The 12,727-nt window shown below is 42.1% G+C and overlaps 1 protein-coding gene across 3 annotated transcripts in view; it reads right to left on the minus strand.

Moving 5' to 3' along the window:
• Nucleotides 1-2,223: 2,223 nt before the first annotated feature.
• Nucleotides 2,224-12,727, minus strand: part of Plek2 (pleckstrin 2) — a 28,700-nt gene continuing 18,196 nt past the window's right edge. The window contains exons 7-10 of one of the 3 annotated variants that reach the window (XM_045154477.1): nt 7,449-7,532; nt 5,319-5,530; nt 4,770-4,848; nt 2,224-3,344 (exon numbers count right to left, since the gene is read on the minus strand). In XM_045154477.1, coding sequence (XP_045010412.1) covers nt 3,306-3,344; nt 4,770-4,848; nt 5,319-5,530; nt 7,449-7,532 — 414 coding nt within the window. In that variant the 3' untranslated portion in view covers nt 2,224-3,305. The remainder of the gene's footprint in view (nt 3,345-4,769; nt 4,849-5,318; nt 5,531-7,448; nt 7,533-12,727) is intronic. The other 2 variants (XM_004649272.2, XM_045154478.1) reach the window with 2 other exon arrangements.

A 12,727-nucleotide genomic window follows, 5' to 3' on the forward strand; every position in this document is an offset into this window, starting at 1 on the left:
ACACTGGGTCCTTGTTAGTGAACTGAATTACTTGAATTATAATTTGCAATAATAGGTAATTGTCTCTAAATTGAGTAACATCACCCAACTCTTAGGAGCTTTTTTTATCTATCTGCCAGGTACCAGCAAATCTTCACTTTTTATAACAGGGATGTGGTCAAACATAGCAAGTTTCTCTCCATATTTCCACAGTTTTTCATCTTCAAGAACTAGTTCTTTTAAAGGCTTATGTACAAAATCAATTTTACAGGTAACACATTTGAATTTACAGATGTGGCACTTGGATGTAGGAAATCGAGTTACTTTGGCATGGCTAGTCTTAGGATACTGGAGCACTAGGTTTTTAATTGTATCTGTAGGCCAAAAAAAAACACCTTAGCCAGCCCATGACTAAACCAAAGGTTATGGAGTTAGGTGTGACCACATACTCCTATAATTTCAGTTACTTGGTGGAGGCAGGAAGATTTTTTGAATCCTAAATTTAGTGGTCAGCTTGAATAACTATAGCAAAGCTATGCCACTCAAAAAATTTAAAGGACAAACTTAGAGATAAGTCTGAGCCATTTGTGAAGACTGTACTTAGTTTTCTTATAGAGAGCTAACAACATGACCCACTTCCAAGAGGCAGCCATGATTACCAGTCTACATACCATACCACATTGGAATACTTAGAGAATCTGATGTACTCCAAATTCACACGGAATTTTCACTTCTATGTGAGGCATCAAGGAAAAAATTTGAAAAGCACACAGCATCAACATGTTACTAAAGCTGTACTCCAAATTCACACGGAATTTTCACTTCTATGTGAGGCATCAAGGAAAAAATTTGAAAAGCACACAGCATCAACATGTTACTAAAGCTGTGGGGTGGCACACAACTACCCACCCCTCCCCCAGCTACCTGGGAGGCAGAGACGGGAATACTGAAAGTTTGAAACCAGCAGGGGAATTTAGCCAGACTCTTGTCTCAAAGGGCCAGGGCTCTGGTAAAGTGCTTGCCTAGCACACTTACAGCCCTGAATTCAGTCTCTAGTACCATAGAAGAAAAAACGTTAACCAACGCGTCAGGTGCTCCTTTGGGAATTTTGTTACTTATGTTTACTGAAAACTTTTATACTTAGAAAGCCATAACTTTAAAACTACTTGTGATCTCCCTGGTGTTTATTTTTAACCCATGTGGGCTTTTTGCTCAATGCACATTTTTGTAAACTGATGACCTGAGCCAGAGAAGAAATCAGTACCTCACTTAACCAATACTATGATGAAAACAAACTGAACTAGAAGCATACAGGTAACCTGACCTAAAAGCAAGACCAAGACACACGAGAATAAGAATATACACCCCCCAGCCATGAGATACTTGGACAGCAGAATTTACCCTGATCTTGGCTCTCCCATCAAAGCCTTTTAGTAATGCTGACTGTGTTGTTTTCCACCCTCAGCCTTTATTAAGGGTCAAGTGAATATTAACCCACATAACAAAATCAGCAATAATTGGGTCTCATGTATGAGTTAACTGAAAATAATGACTAAAAGGAAGTAACATTCAAGCCACTTCTATCAGTTTTACAGCAAAACAAAGCAAACTACATGAATAATTCTCAATTATTCAATGGGCACTACAGAGACACCCTAATGACTGCATCGTGCCTAGCAAAAGTTAACTCACAGCTGTCAAGACTAGTCAGTCATGACCTGGCTACTTTTACACCAGGGGCAATTAAAATGGTTTGAAATCTATAAAGGCCTAGTACCTTGCCAACTTCACTGATTTGCCTTGAATTGATGGTCTTTTCTAACTCTGGGGATTCCTTGTCTCCCATATAAGAAAAGCAATTTGAAGGCAGGAAGCAATCAAACCAAGTGGCTGTGAGTTCCTGTGAATATTCTAAAAATGATGCCAAGTCAGACCTTGACAAGATGCAAAGTGAAAAATGGCGCTTTAAAAAGAAGCAGTCTCTGGGTGGGTGTGGTGGTCCATGCCTTTAATCCCGGGCAGGAGGACTGCCTGACTTCAATGCTAGCCTGGGATTACAGAGTGAGTGCCAGGTCAGCCTGCAGTGAGACCCTCAAAAAAAAAAAATAAATAAAAAAAATAAAAAATACAAGCACTCTTAAAACATAAGCAATAAAGGAAACACTAGCTTGGAATTCCTGACCAGCAGTTTTAAGAAGACAGATTTTTACTTGAGCACTTTGGAAATGCCTACTTCCCCTAAATAAAAGTTATGTATTTTATCTATTCATTAAAGTCGAGGCCCTGGTACTTGGCAAGAATGCTAGGAATAGCATGTGCCAGATAACTGTATAAACTTGAAAGTAATAAAAAATGTTTATAAAAATTCCTGTATGATGGAGACGTCACTACTTTGGATTAACCTCCCAAGTGGGGAAGGTCCTTGGTGCCTATTTCAGTTAAAAACAAAAGTTCATGCTTTGATTTAACCTTTCCCATTTGTATCATTGCCCTTTTAGAGAACTCTTGTTCTGCATCTCTTTCCTAATGCCATTTTTGTGTAAGAAAGCTGTGGTTGTACCTATTTTAATGTGTGATAAATTGCTGAGTCCAGATTTTTCTACAAAGTAGAACATTTCAACCAAACTTGTCAAGATCCCCACTTTAAGATAAAGTGTATTGACAGATCACTTGAAATTATTCCATAATCAATTTACATAATATGTATGGCCTTGTGGGCAGGAAACCTTTGAAGACATAACTGGTCAGGAGTTTTAACAGAAACAAATGTAAATTTTTTTATTAATTCTAGAGGTTGACATCACTTGACAGCTGCCTTGAGACTAATATTGAATATGATGGCATGCCCAGTGTTAATGTGAAAAGAAAAGGATACTACTGTAGTCCTTCCCCAAAGACCTCTGTCCGGAAGAGCAAACATCAAGATGCAGATACTGAATGGCTGTTCCAACTTTTCAGCTGGCAACGGGATGAGAGGGAAGGAAATAGCACCACACTTGTCCAAGGAACTAGCCCAATGGTCTCATTCCAAAGCAGTGCAAAGTGTACGTTGAAGTCTTTTTTTGTTTGTTTTTTTTAACAGTGTTGGGAATTGATCCTGTCACCTCTGGACTGCCAGGCAGTCTACTACCAAGGCACACTCCCAGCCCATGTCAGTCACAATGCACTCCCGTTCTCCAGGAAGTTTTATCTTTGTCATGAGGTAGAGAGGAACCTTGGTTCTCCCTCAGGTCCTTGTCATGTTAGCTTTTTGATAGCTTCAATCCACTCAGCTCGTTCAGCCTTGCTGCTGGCCTGAATATAATAGTGTGTGTCATCCTTTGTAATCACTTTGAAGAGATTTCCTTGGACATTCCCTTTAACCCCTGGGTAAGAAAAAAAAAAATCAACTGAAACACATTAAAACATTCTAAAGTATTTACCCCAAAAAAGTAGTTTAGTACCACCAAGCCAGGTATAATGGCACACACCTTTAATTCTAGCACTTGGGATACAGAGGTAGGAGGATCACCATGGAGCTCAAGGCCACTCTGAGACTATACATAGTGAATGAATTCTAAGTCAGCCTGAACTACAGTAAAACCCTACCTCAAAAAAAAAAAAAAAAAAAAAAAGCCACCAGATACATGCTTTCTCCCTTTCCCTCCTTCCTCTTCACACTTCTGAAACTTACAAACCTGACAGTCTGGACATTCTTAGAAGCTCTCCTGTTCCTACACAAGCCACAGACCTACAGTTTTATGCACATCAAAGAATCTAATCCAGGAGTGGTCATATATGCCTTTAATCCCAGAACTCAAGAAATACAGGTAGGATCACCGTGAGTTTGAGGCCACCCTGAAACTACATAGTGAATTCCAGGTCAGCCTGGGCTAGAGCGAGACCCTACCTCAAACAACAAAAGATGGAGGGGGGGAGGTGTGGAAAGATGGCTTTTGTGGTTAAGGCACTTGCCTGCAAAGCCTAAGAATCCATGTTCGAATCTCCAGGTCCCAAGTAAACCAGACACACAGTGACACAACTACAATGTCGCACATGCACACAAGGGAGGCACATGCGTCTTAAGTTTGTTTGCAGCAGCTGAAGGCCCATTCTCACTCACTCTCGCTGTCTCTTTCTCAAATTTAAAAAAAAAAAAAAAGTAATATGTTTATATAAAAAGCAGGCACAAAATTTGATGTTTGGCTTCAACTTGTTTTGAGTTTGAACCTCAACTCTGCTCCACAATAGGGGAATAATGCTATCTTCTCACCATAGCTAGCAAATGTGAAGTCATGAAAGCATGTATCAACATCACAGTGCTGTACTCCTTAACTAAACTTAGGGGAAATTTACGGACCAGCAGCACAGACTGAAAAGAACATTAACAATAAGGACTATTGAGTTATATTCCTAAGACACTTAAAAACATCCCATATACCCTTTCCCCTCCAAAATTGGCTTCAAAAAACCACTATCTTGGGTTGGAGAGATGGCTTAGCAGGTAAGGCCTGTTAAGCCTAAGGACCCAGGTTCAACTCCTCAGTACCCATGTACACCTGATGCACAACGTGGTGCATGCATCTGGAGTTCATTTGCAGTAGGTGGGGGCCCTGGTGTGCCCATTCTCCCTCCTCCCCCACCTTTTCTCTCTCAAGTAAGTATATAAATGACTAAAAAAAAAAAAAAACTATTTCAATAAGGGTAGCTCTGCTTGGTTCCCAAAGTGCAGTCTTTTTTCACAGGGGCATTACTGAGGTGCTGATGGGAAGCCCTCAGCTCTTTAGGCCAGGATCAAAGTTGCATCTTACCAGTGGGGACACCATTGTCCTCCAGAGCCGACACGAGTGACCCACGAAGAGAAAACCCTCCCACTGGTCTGTTCTCTTCCTGCAAAAGAAAGGAGATCTCTTCTATAACCAGCCTGGCAGGCTAGGTCACATCACGTTATTTGTAACGGGATGAGATGAACTTGGGCATGATGTGACTAAGTTCCATGAGCCCATGAGGAAGTGTTTCACAACCAGTAGCAGCAGTGCCACTAATGCTGTTACCAGATCTGGCTGAGCTGAACAACAAACTGATCCAATACTCTGCTTCCTTAGCTCCTGTGCATCTTACCACCCAAGGGGGGGGGAAGCCCTATATTGTTATAGTTGTCATTTCTGCAAAGCTGACAGATATTCCTGCATATTGGACATTGTTGTACAAGAATCTGTAATAACTTCATTATGAACAGTGGACCCAGTGAGAGACAGGACAAAAAAAAAAAAACAAAAAAAAAAACCCACGGGTATAGATGCCAAAGGAAGGAAGGTCCAGAGAAAAGAAACCCAGGCCTTGAGGGGTCCCTTACAAACCTCAGGGAGGAAGCTGAAGTGGCCTTGGGAAGCAAGCCCTGGGAGCAGGGTAGACAGCCAAGCAGTAGGAGGCCCTGGGAGCGGGGTGGACAGTCAGCCAAGCAGCGGGCAGTGTGAAGGCAAAGCCTGGCCCAGGAGCAGATGACAGCAAAGTGTCTCAGACGGTGGCAAGCTGACACCCTGGACTCATCAAGGGCACAAAATAGCTCAAGCTGCAGTAAACAGGAGTGTTGGTACTTTTCTTGCTTCACAGGGGAGTTGTTGTCATGAAGTATGACCCCTGTTCTGTAGCAAGGCCAGCATGACCCATGCGGAGGTCAGTGGGTGCTTTTTGTAGTCCTGTGGGTTTTGACCTCCTCAGGCAGGCCTTGTGCTATGCCTCTCTCTGGGCCTTGGTCTTCCCTGTGTCTGGCAGAGCACCCCTGGGCTCTTTTATGAGCTCTTGACTAAGGCCAGGAGCTCCTGACTGAAAACTCAGAAAGAAAGAATGAATGAAAACATACATGTATCAAGTCTGACCAACCCAACTCAAGAGCCATTTGTCTTCTTTTTTTTTTTTTTTTTTTGGTTTTTCGAGGTAGGGTCTTACTCCGGCCCAGGCTGACCTGGAATTCACTATGGAGTCTCAGCGTGGCCTCGAACTCACGGCAATCCTCCTATCTCTGCCTCCCGAATGCTGGGATTAAAGGCAACCACGCCCGGCTTTGTCTTCTCTTTTGATTAGAATTAGATTAACTGGGCATAAGTTAGCATTTTTTAAATTTTTGTTTTGTTGATTTTTATTTATTTATTTGAGAGTGACCATGCCAGGGCCTCCAGCCACTACAAATGAAATCCAGACATGTGCGCCCCCTTGTGCATCTGGCTAATGTGGGGAATTGAGCCTCAAATCAGGGTCCTTAGGCTTCACAGGCAAGCGCTTCACCATTAAGCCATCTCTCCAGCCCAAGTTAGCACTTTTTATCTGAAACTTAGGATAGTAATTCTTGGCTGGTTTTAAAAATAAATAACTAGGGCTGAAGAGATGGCTTAGCGGTGAAGCGCTTGCCTGTGAAGCCTAAGGACCCCAGTTCGAGGCTCGGTTTCCCAGGACCCACGTTAGCCAGATGCACAAGGGGGCGCACGTGTCTGGAGTTCGTTTGCAGAGGCTGGAAGCCCTGGCGTGCCCACTCTCTCTCTCTCCCTCTATCTGTCTTTCTCTCTGTGTCTGTCACTCTCAAATAAATAAATAAATAATTAAAAAATAAAATAAAATAAGTAACTAGGGAGGGAGAGTATTACCATGGGATATTTCTTATAATCATGGAAAATGTTAATAAAAATTGAGAAAAAAAATAAATAAAAATTTAAAAAAAGAAATAGTAAATAACTATTACATGATAAGAAACTACAAACAAGGCTGGAGAGATGGCTTAGCAGTTAAGGTGCTAGCCTGCAAAAGCACAATGACCTCAATTTGCTTCCCCAGTGCCCTCATAAAGCCAGATGCACAAAGTGGCCCATGCACCTGGAGTTCCTTTACAGTGGCTGAGACCTGGCACACCCATATTCATTCATATTTTCTCTCTCTCTCTCTCCTTGCACATAAATAAAAATGTATCTTTAAAAAAAGAAGTACGAAAATAACTGAAAGTTGAAGGAGAGCTGGGCATGGTAGCACACGCCTTTAATCCCAGCACTCAGGAGGCAGAGGTAGGAGGATCATTGCGAGTTCAAGGCCACCCTGAGACTACACAGTGAATTCCAAGGTCAGCCTAAGCTAGAGTGAGACCCCATCGCAAAAAGAAAAAAAAAAAAAATTGAAGGAGGCAGAATTCATAAGACCTTTGGGTGCCAAGAAGAGGCGGGATGCACCACTTAGGAGTCTCACCATTGGCACCCCTCACCACCTCTGCCCACACAGCAGGCTTTGGGAAGAGTAAAGTAATGAAGATCCTCCCCATAGGAAGTAGACACAGAAGGCCACTCGCTGAGCAGGCAAGCCACGTGAAAGAGTGGCGAAGCCTGCAAGCAGAGAGTCTGAGCAGCCGAAGCCACGGCAAGGCTGAGGGGTCGGAAGCACAGTGGCTGCCCGCTCTGCTGGAAGGAGGCCGGGAGGCTCACCGCATGGAGGGGGTGCGGCGCACTCACTTTGGAAGGGTCGTAGTAATGCAGGAAAGCTGGGTCCTTCCTCAGAACAAAGCGACGTACCTTCCAGTTTTTCCTCTTGTGCCCCTGTGACAAAGGAGGAGTCCAAAGCTCATTAGTGACAGCTCTACATGCCTTGTCCACTTCCATGCATCTCTGTAATGAAAAAAAAAACAAAACAAAAAAAAAAAAAAAACCCAACCAGCCTGCCTGCTCCAGTGGGACTACATTCTAAAGACAGACTTCAAGAAACATGATGATGACAGTGACATGTTACAGACTTCCCTGGATGCGATCACTTGCTCAATGACACCTTAGTAAAAACAGATTTATTTGATAAAGCTAAAGAGGACCAGCACTGAAAGAAAAAAGGCACTTTACGCTGACGCACAAGGCGGAAAGAACTATGAGGGGGCTGGCCAGGAGCTCTGTCATGAAGTGTTGACAAGCAAGCACAAGGCCCTGGGTTTAATCATTACCACTGGAGAAAAAAAAAAAACAAAAAGAAAAAAAGGCACAAACCTTTAATCCCAGCACTCAGGAGGTAGAGGGCAGGGGACTGCTATAAGTTCGAGCCCATCCTGGGACTACAGAGTGAGGGCCAGGTGAGCCTTGGGCTAGAGTGAGACCCTACCTCAGAAAACAAACGAACTGTAAGATAGTGGCATAGGAACCATGCCAAAGCATCCTAGGGGGAAAAAAAGCCAATAAAATAAAATAAAATCCCAGCAAAATATACTCTTCTACTAAAAAATGAGGTGTATAAGAAATTGCCAACGGCAGCAGAGAAGCAGGAGAGATCCAGAGCATCCAGAGCCTGCATAGGCAGGCAGAAGCGGCTCCAGCATTGGCGGCACCAGGTCCACATGGCTCCAGCTATAAGGCTCAGTCTGAGCCACAGAGAAAGCCAGGTGAGGAGACTCTCCATTCACACCAGAGCTCCTCAAAAACTCAAGAAACACGAAGAGAGGGAGACAGGAAAGAATGGAGGACAGCAGCGAAGAATAGAGGAGCAGCTCGTGAGGGAGACAATTTTGAGGACAAGTGGGAAAACATCAGTGCTCAGCACTGCAATATCTCAATCACACCTTCCATGGCCCAGGGGCCATTGTGGAAGACGTGGTAGAAAGAACGTAAGAGCCAAAGGAAGGGTAGGACTCCTTACAGCGTGCTCCTCCAGACACAAAATGGCCTGGATATCCATGACCTCACAGTGCCTGACACTACCTACACAAGACCATCATAATAGGAGGAAAAGATGATGACATCAAAGTAAAAGAGAGACTGATTGAGAGGGGGAGGGGATATGATGGAGAGTGGAGTTTCAAAAGGGAAAGTAAGGGGAGGGAGGGAATTACCATGGGATATTGTTTATAATTATGGAAATTGTCAATAAAAAATATGTACAAAAACAAGCAAACAAGAGACAGGAAGGGACTTCCAGGTAAGATGGAGGCATACTAGCCACACTAAAGCAGCCTAGGGAGGGAAATAAAGAGAAACAGCAAAATACACTCTTCTACTGAAAAGTGAAGGTGTGTAAGTTATTATCAACCACAGCAGAGAAACAGGAGAGACCAAGATCTTCCAGACAGGAGGAAACTGGCCCGAATCCCACCAAGGCACCAGCCACGATCCACAAGCCCACCCAGCAGCTCCGAGCTGCAGGAGCGGGACAAGGTGAGGGGCTCTTCTGCTCACCTCAGCCTCCCGGCAAAGTCAAGAAGCGGGAAGGGGAAGACTGCAGCGCAGCTGAGCGGCTCCGGTGCGACTCCATGACTCCCGCACCTGCAGAGCCTCCCGTTCCCCAACCGGCAGGGCCGTGAGTGTCCTGAGAACTCATTCACCCTCGGCTCCCCAGCACTGAGAGGGATCAAGGTGGGCACCAGCATTGGTGAGATCGGAAGCCATCCCCAAAGGCAACAGGGCCTGCTTAAACAAAGCCAGATACATAGGCCTGCACTGGAAGTGCTCATCTCTCTTTCCACGTCAGGAAAGGGTATGTGTTACATTTGAATTATATATTCTTGGCTTTACCTGTCTCAAATAAACTGTATTTTGGTGTTGACTATTGATGCCTTTGACATTTCCTGATTTTTAGGGCTTTTTTTTTCTTTTTCTTCTGTCATTATTGGGGCAGGGACTGACTGGCCCCAGGCTGACTTGGAACTTGTTTCAGACTAGAAATCTCAACCTCTTAGTTGACAGGATTAAGAGTGTTGAGCAACACACACCCTTAGGGACCTTTGGCATTATTAGAAGATCTGTTTAGTTTAATCCCCATGCTTGTATAATATCTGACAGTGTAGACTTCAGACCAACATTAGTGGGAAAGATAAGGAAGGTCACTTTATATTGATTAAAGGCAAACTCCAACATGAGGACATTACAATCCTAAACATATCTGCACCTAACATGGGGGCTCCCAACTTCATCAAACACTGTTAGAACTATAGTCACAGATAAGATCAGTACAGTTGTAGTGGGTGACTTCAACACCCCACTCTCACCAACTGACAGGTCATCCCAGCAAGAAATAAACAGAGAAGCATCTGAGTTAAATGAGGTCATAGAACAAATGGACCTAACAGATATCTACAGGACATTAATTCCAAATGCTGCAGAATACACATTCTTTTCAGCAGCACATGGAATATTCTCTAAAATAGAGTATATATTAGGACACAATGCAAATCTTAACAAATACAGGAAAACTGAAATAATTTCTTGCTCTCTATCTGATCAAAATGGGATTAAACTACAAATGAATAGCAAGAAAAGCTATAGAGCATACACAAAAGCATGGAAACTAAACAATACACTACTAAATGATGAATGGGTCAATGAAGAAATCAAGAAGGAAATAAAAAAATTTATGGAATCCAATGATAATGAGAACACAACATAACAAAACCTTTGTGACACAATGAAGGTAATCCTAAGAGGGAAATTTATAGCTTTAAGTCCTTATATTAGGAAATCAGAAAGGTCACAAGAAAACAACTTAATGCTTCACCTTAAGGCCTTGGAAAAAGAAGAACAAGGCAAACTGAAAATCAATAAATGGGAAGAAATAATAAGTATGTGGGCAGAAATTAATGAAATAGGACAAAAAAAAAATCCAAAGAATCAATGAAACAACTCTTTGAGGATAAACAAGATTGATACACCCTTAGCAAATCTGACAAAAGAGAGAAAAGACACAAATTAATACAATTAGAGATGAAAAAGGCACCATTACAACATATACCAGAGAAATTTTTTAAAATCGTAGGGGTATATGATAAGAACATATATCCACTAAGTTTGAAAATATGAAAGAAATGGATGATTTCCTTGATTTATATGACCTACTAAAATTAAATTAAAATGAGATTAAACACTTAGACCTTTAACAAGTATGGAGGTCCAAGCAGTTATCAAAAATCTCACAAATAAAAAAAGACCAGGTCCAGATGGATTCACTGGTGAATTTTACCAGACCTTCATGGAAGAACTGACACCAATGCTTCTCAAACTTTTTCATAAATTACTAAAGGAAGAAATGCTACCAAACTCCTTCTATGGAGCCAGCATCACCCTGATACCAAAACCAGACCAAGACAAAACAAAAAAAAGAACATTACACATCAATCTCCCTCATGAACATAGATGTAAAAATTCTCAACAAAATGTTGGCAAACAAAATACAAAAACATATCAGAAAGATCATTCATTCTAACCAATCAGGCTTTCTCCCAGAGATGCAGGGATGGTTCAACATATGCAAATTGATAAATGTAATACAGTATATAAATGGACTGAAGGACAAAAATCACATACTCATCTCATTAGATGCAGAAATGCATTTGACAAAATACAACATCCCTTCATGATAAAAGTCCTACAGAGACTGGGAATAGAAGGAACACATCTCAACACAATAAAGTCTATTTATGCCAAGCTGACAGCCAACATATTACTAAATGGAGAAAAACTTGAAGCTTTTCCACTAAAATCACTCAAGACAGAAATTGCAGAATGTACCAGGAAATGGAAAGACATCACTTGTTCTTGGATTAGAAGAATCAATATTGTGAAAACGGCAATCTTACCAAAAGCAATCTACACATTTAATGCAATCCCCTTCAAAATTTCAATGGCCTTCTTCACAGAAATAGGAAAAACAATCCAAAAATTCACATGGCAGCACTAAAAACCTCAAATATCTAAAAGAATTTTGAGCAACAAAAATAAGGCTGGTGGTATTACCATACCTGATTTTAACCTATATTACAGAGACATGGTAACAAAAACAACATGGAGCCGGGCGTGGTGGCACACGCCTTTAATCCCAGCACTCAGGAGGCAGAGGTAGGAGGATTGCCATGAGTTCAAGGCCACCCTGAGATGACAGAGTTAATTCCAGGTCAGCCTGGACCAGGGTGAGACCCTACCTCGAAAAACAAAAACAAAAACAAACAAACAAAAAAAACCAGCATGGTACTGGCACAAAAATAGACATGTAGATCAATGGAACAGAATAGAGGACCCAGTCCTGGTAGCTACAGCCACCTGATCTTTGACAAAAATGCCAAAAATATTCATTGGAGGGATGGAGAGATGGCTTAGTGGTTAAGCACTTGCCTGTGAAGCTTGAAGACCCAAGTTCAAGGCTCTATTCCCCAGGATCCATGTTAGCAAGATGCACAAGGGGGTGCACATGTCTGGAGATCATTTGCAGTGGCTGGAGGCCCTGGCACGCCTATTCTCTCTCTCTCTCTCTCTCTCTCTCTCTCTCTCTCTCTCTCTCTCTCTATTTCTCCCCCCTCTCTCTTTTTCTCTTTTGCTCTCAAATAAATTAATAAAAATAAACAAACAATTTAAAAATATATTCATTGGAGAAAAGACAGCCTCTTCAGCAAATGGTGCTGTGAAAACTGGACATGTGTTTGTAGAAGGATGAAAATAGATACTTATCCTTCTCCATTCACAAGAATTAAGTCCAAATGGATCAAAGACCTTAATATCAGACATGTAACTCTGAAGTGTCTAGTGGATAAAGTATGGGAAACCCTTCAACATATTGGTCTTGGCAAAAATTTTCTGAATGTAACCCTAGTTGCTCAGGAAACAAAAGCACAAATCAACCATTGGGACCTCATGAAATTACAAAGCTTTTGTACAGCAAAGGACACTGTGAATAGAGCGAAGAGACAACCTACAGATTGGGAGAAAATCTTTGCCAGCTATTCATCTGACAAAGGATTAATATCCAGGATATACAAAGAACTTAAAAAACT

The sequence above is a fragment of the Jaculus jaculus genome, chromosome 7 (genome assembly GCF_020740685.1).
Source record: "Jaculus jaculus isolate mJacJac1 chromosome 7, mJacJac1.mat.Y.cur, whole genome shotgun sequence".
Taxonomy (NCBI): domain Eukaryota; kingdom Metazoa; phylum Chordata; class Mammalia; order Rodentia; family Dipodidae; genus Jaculus; species Jaculus jaculus.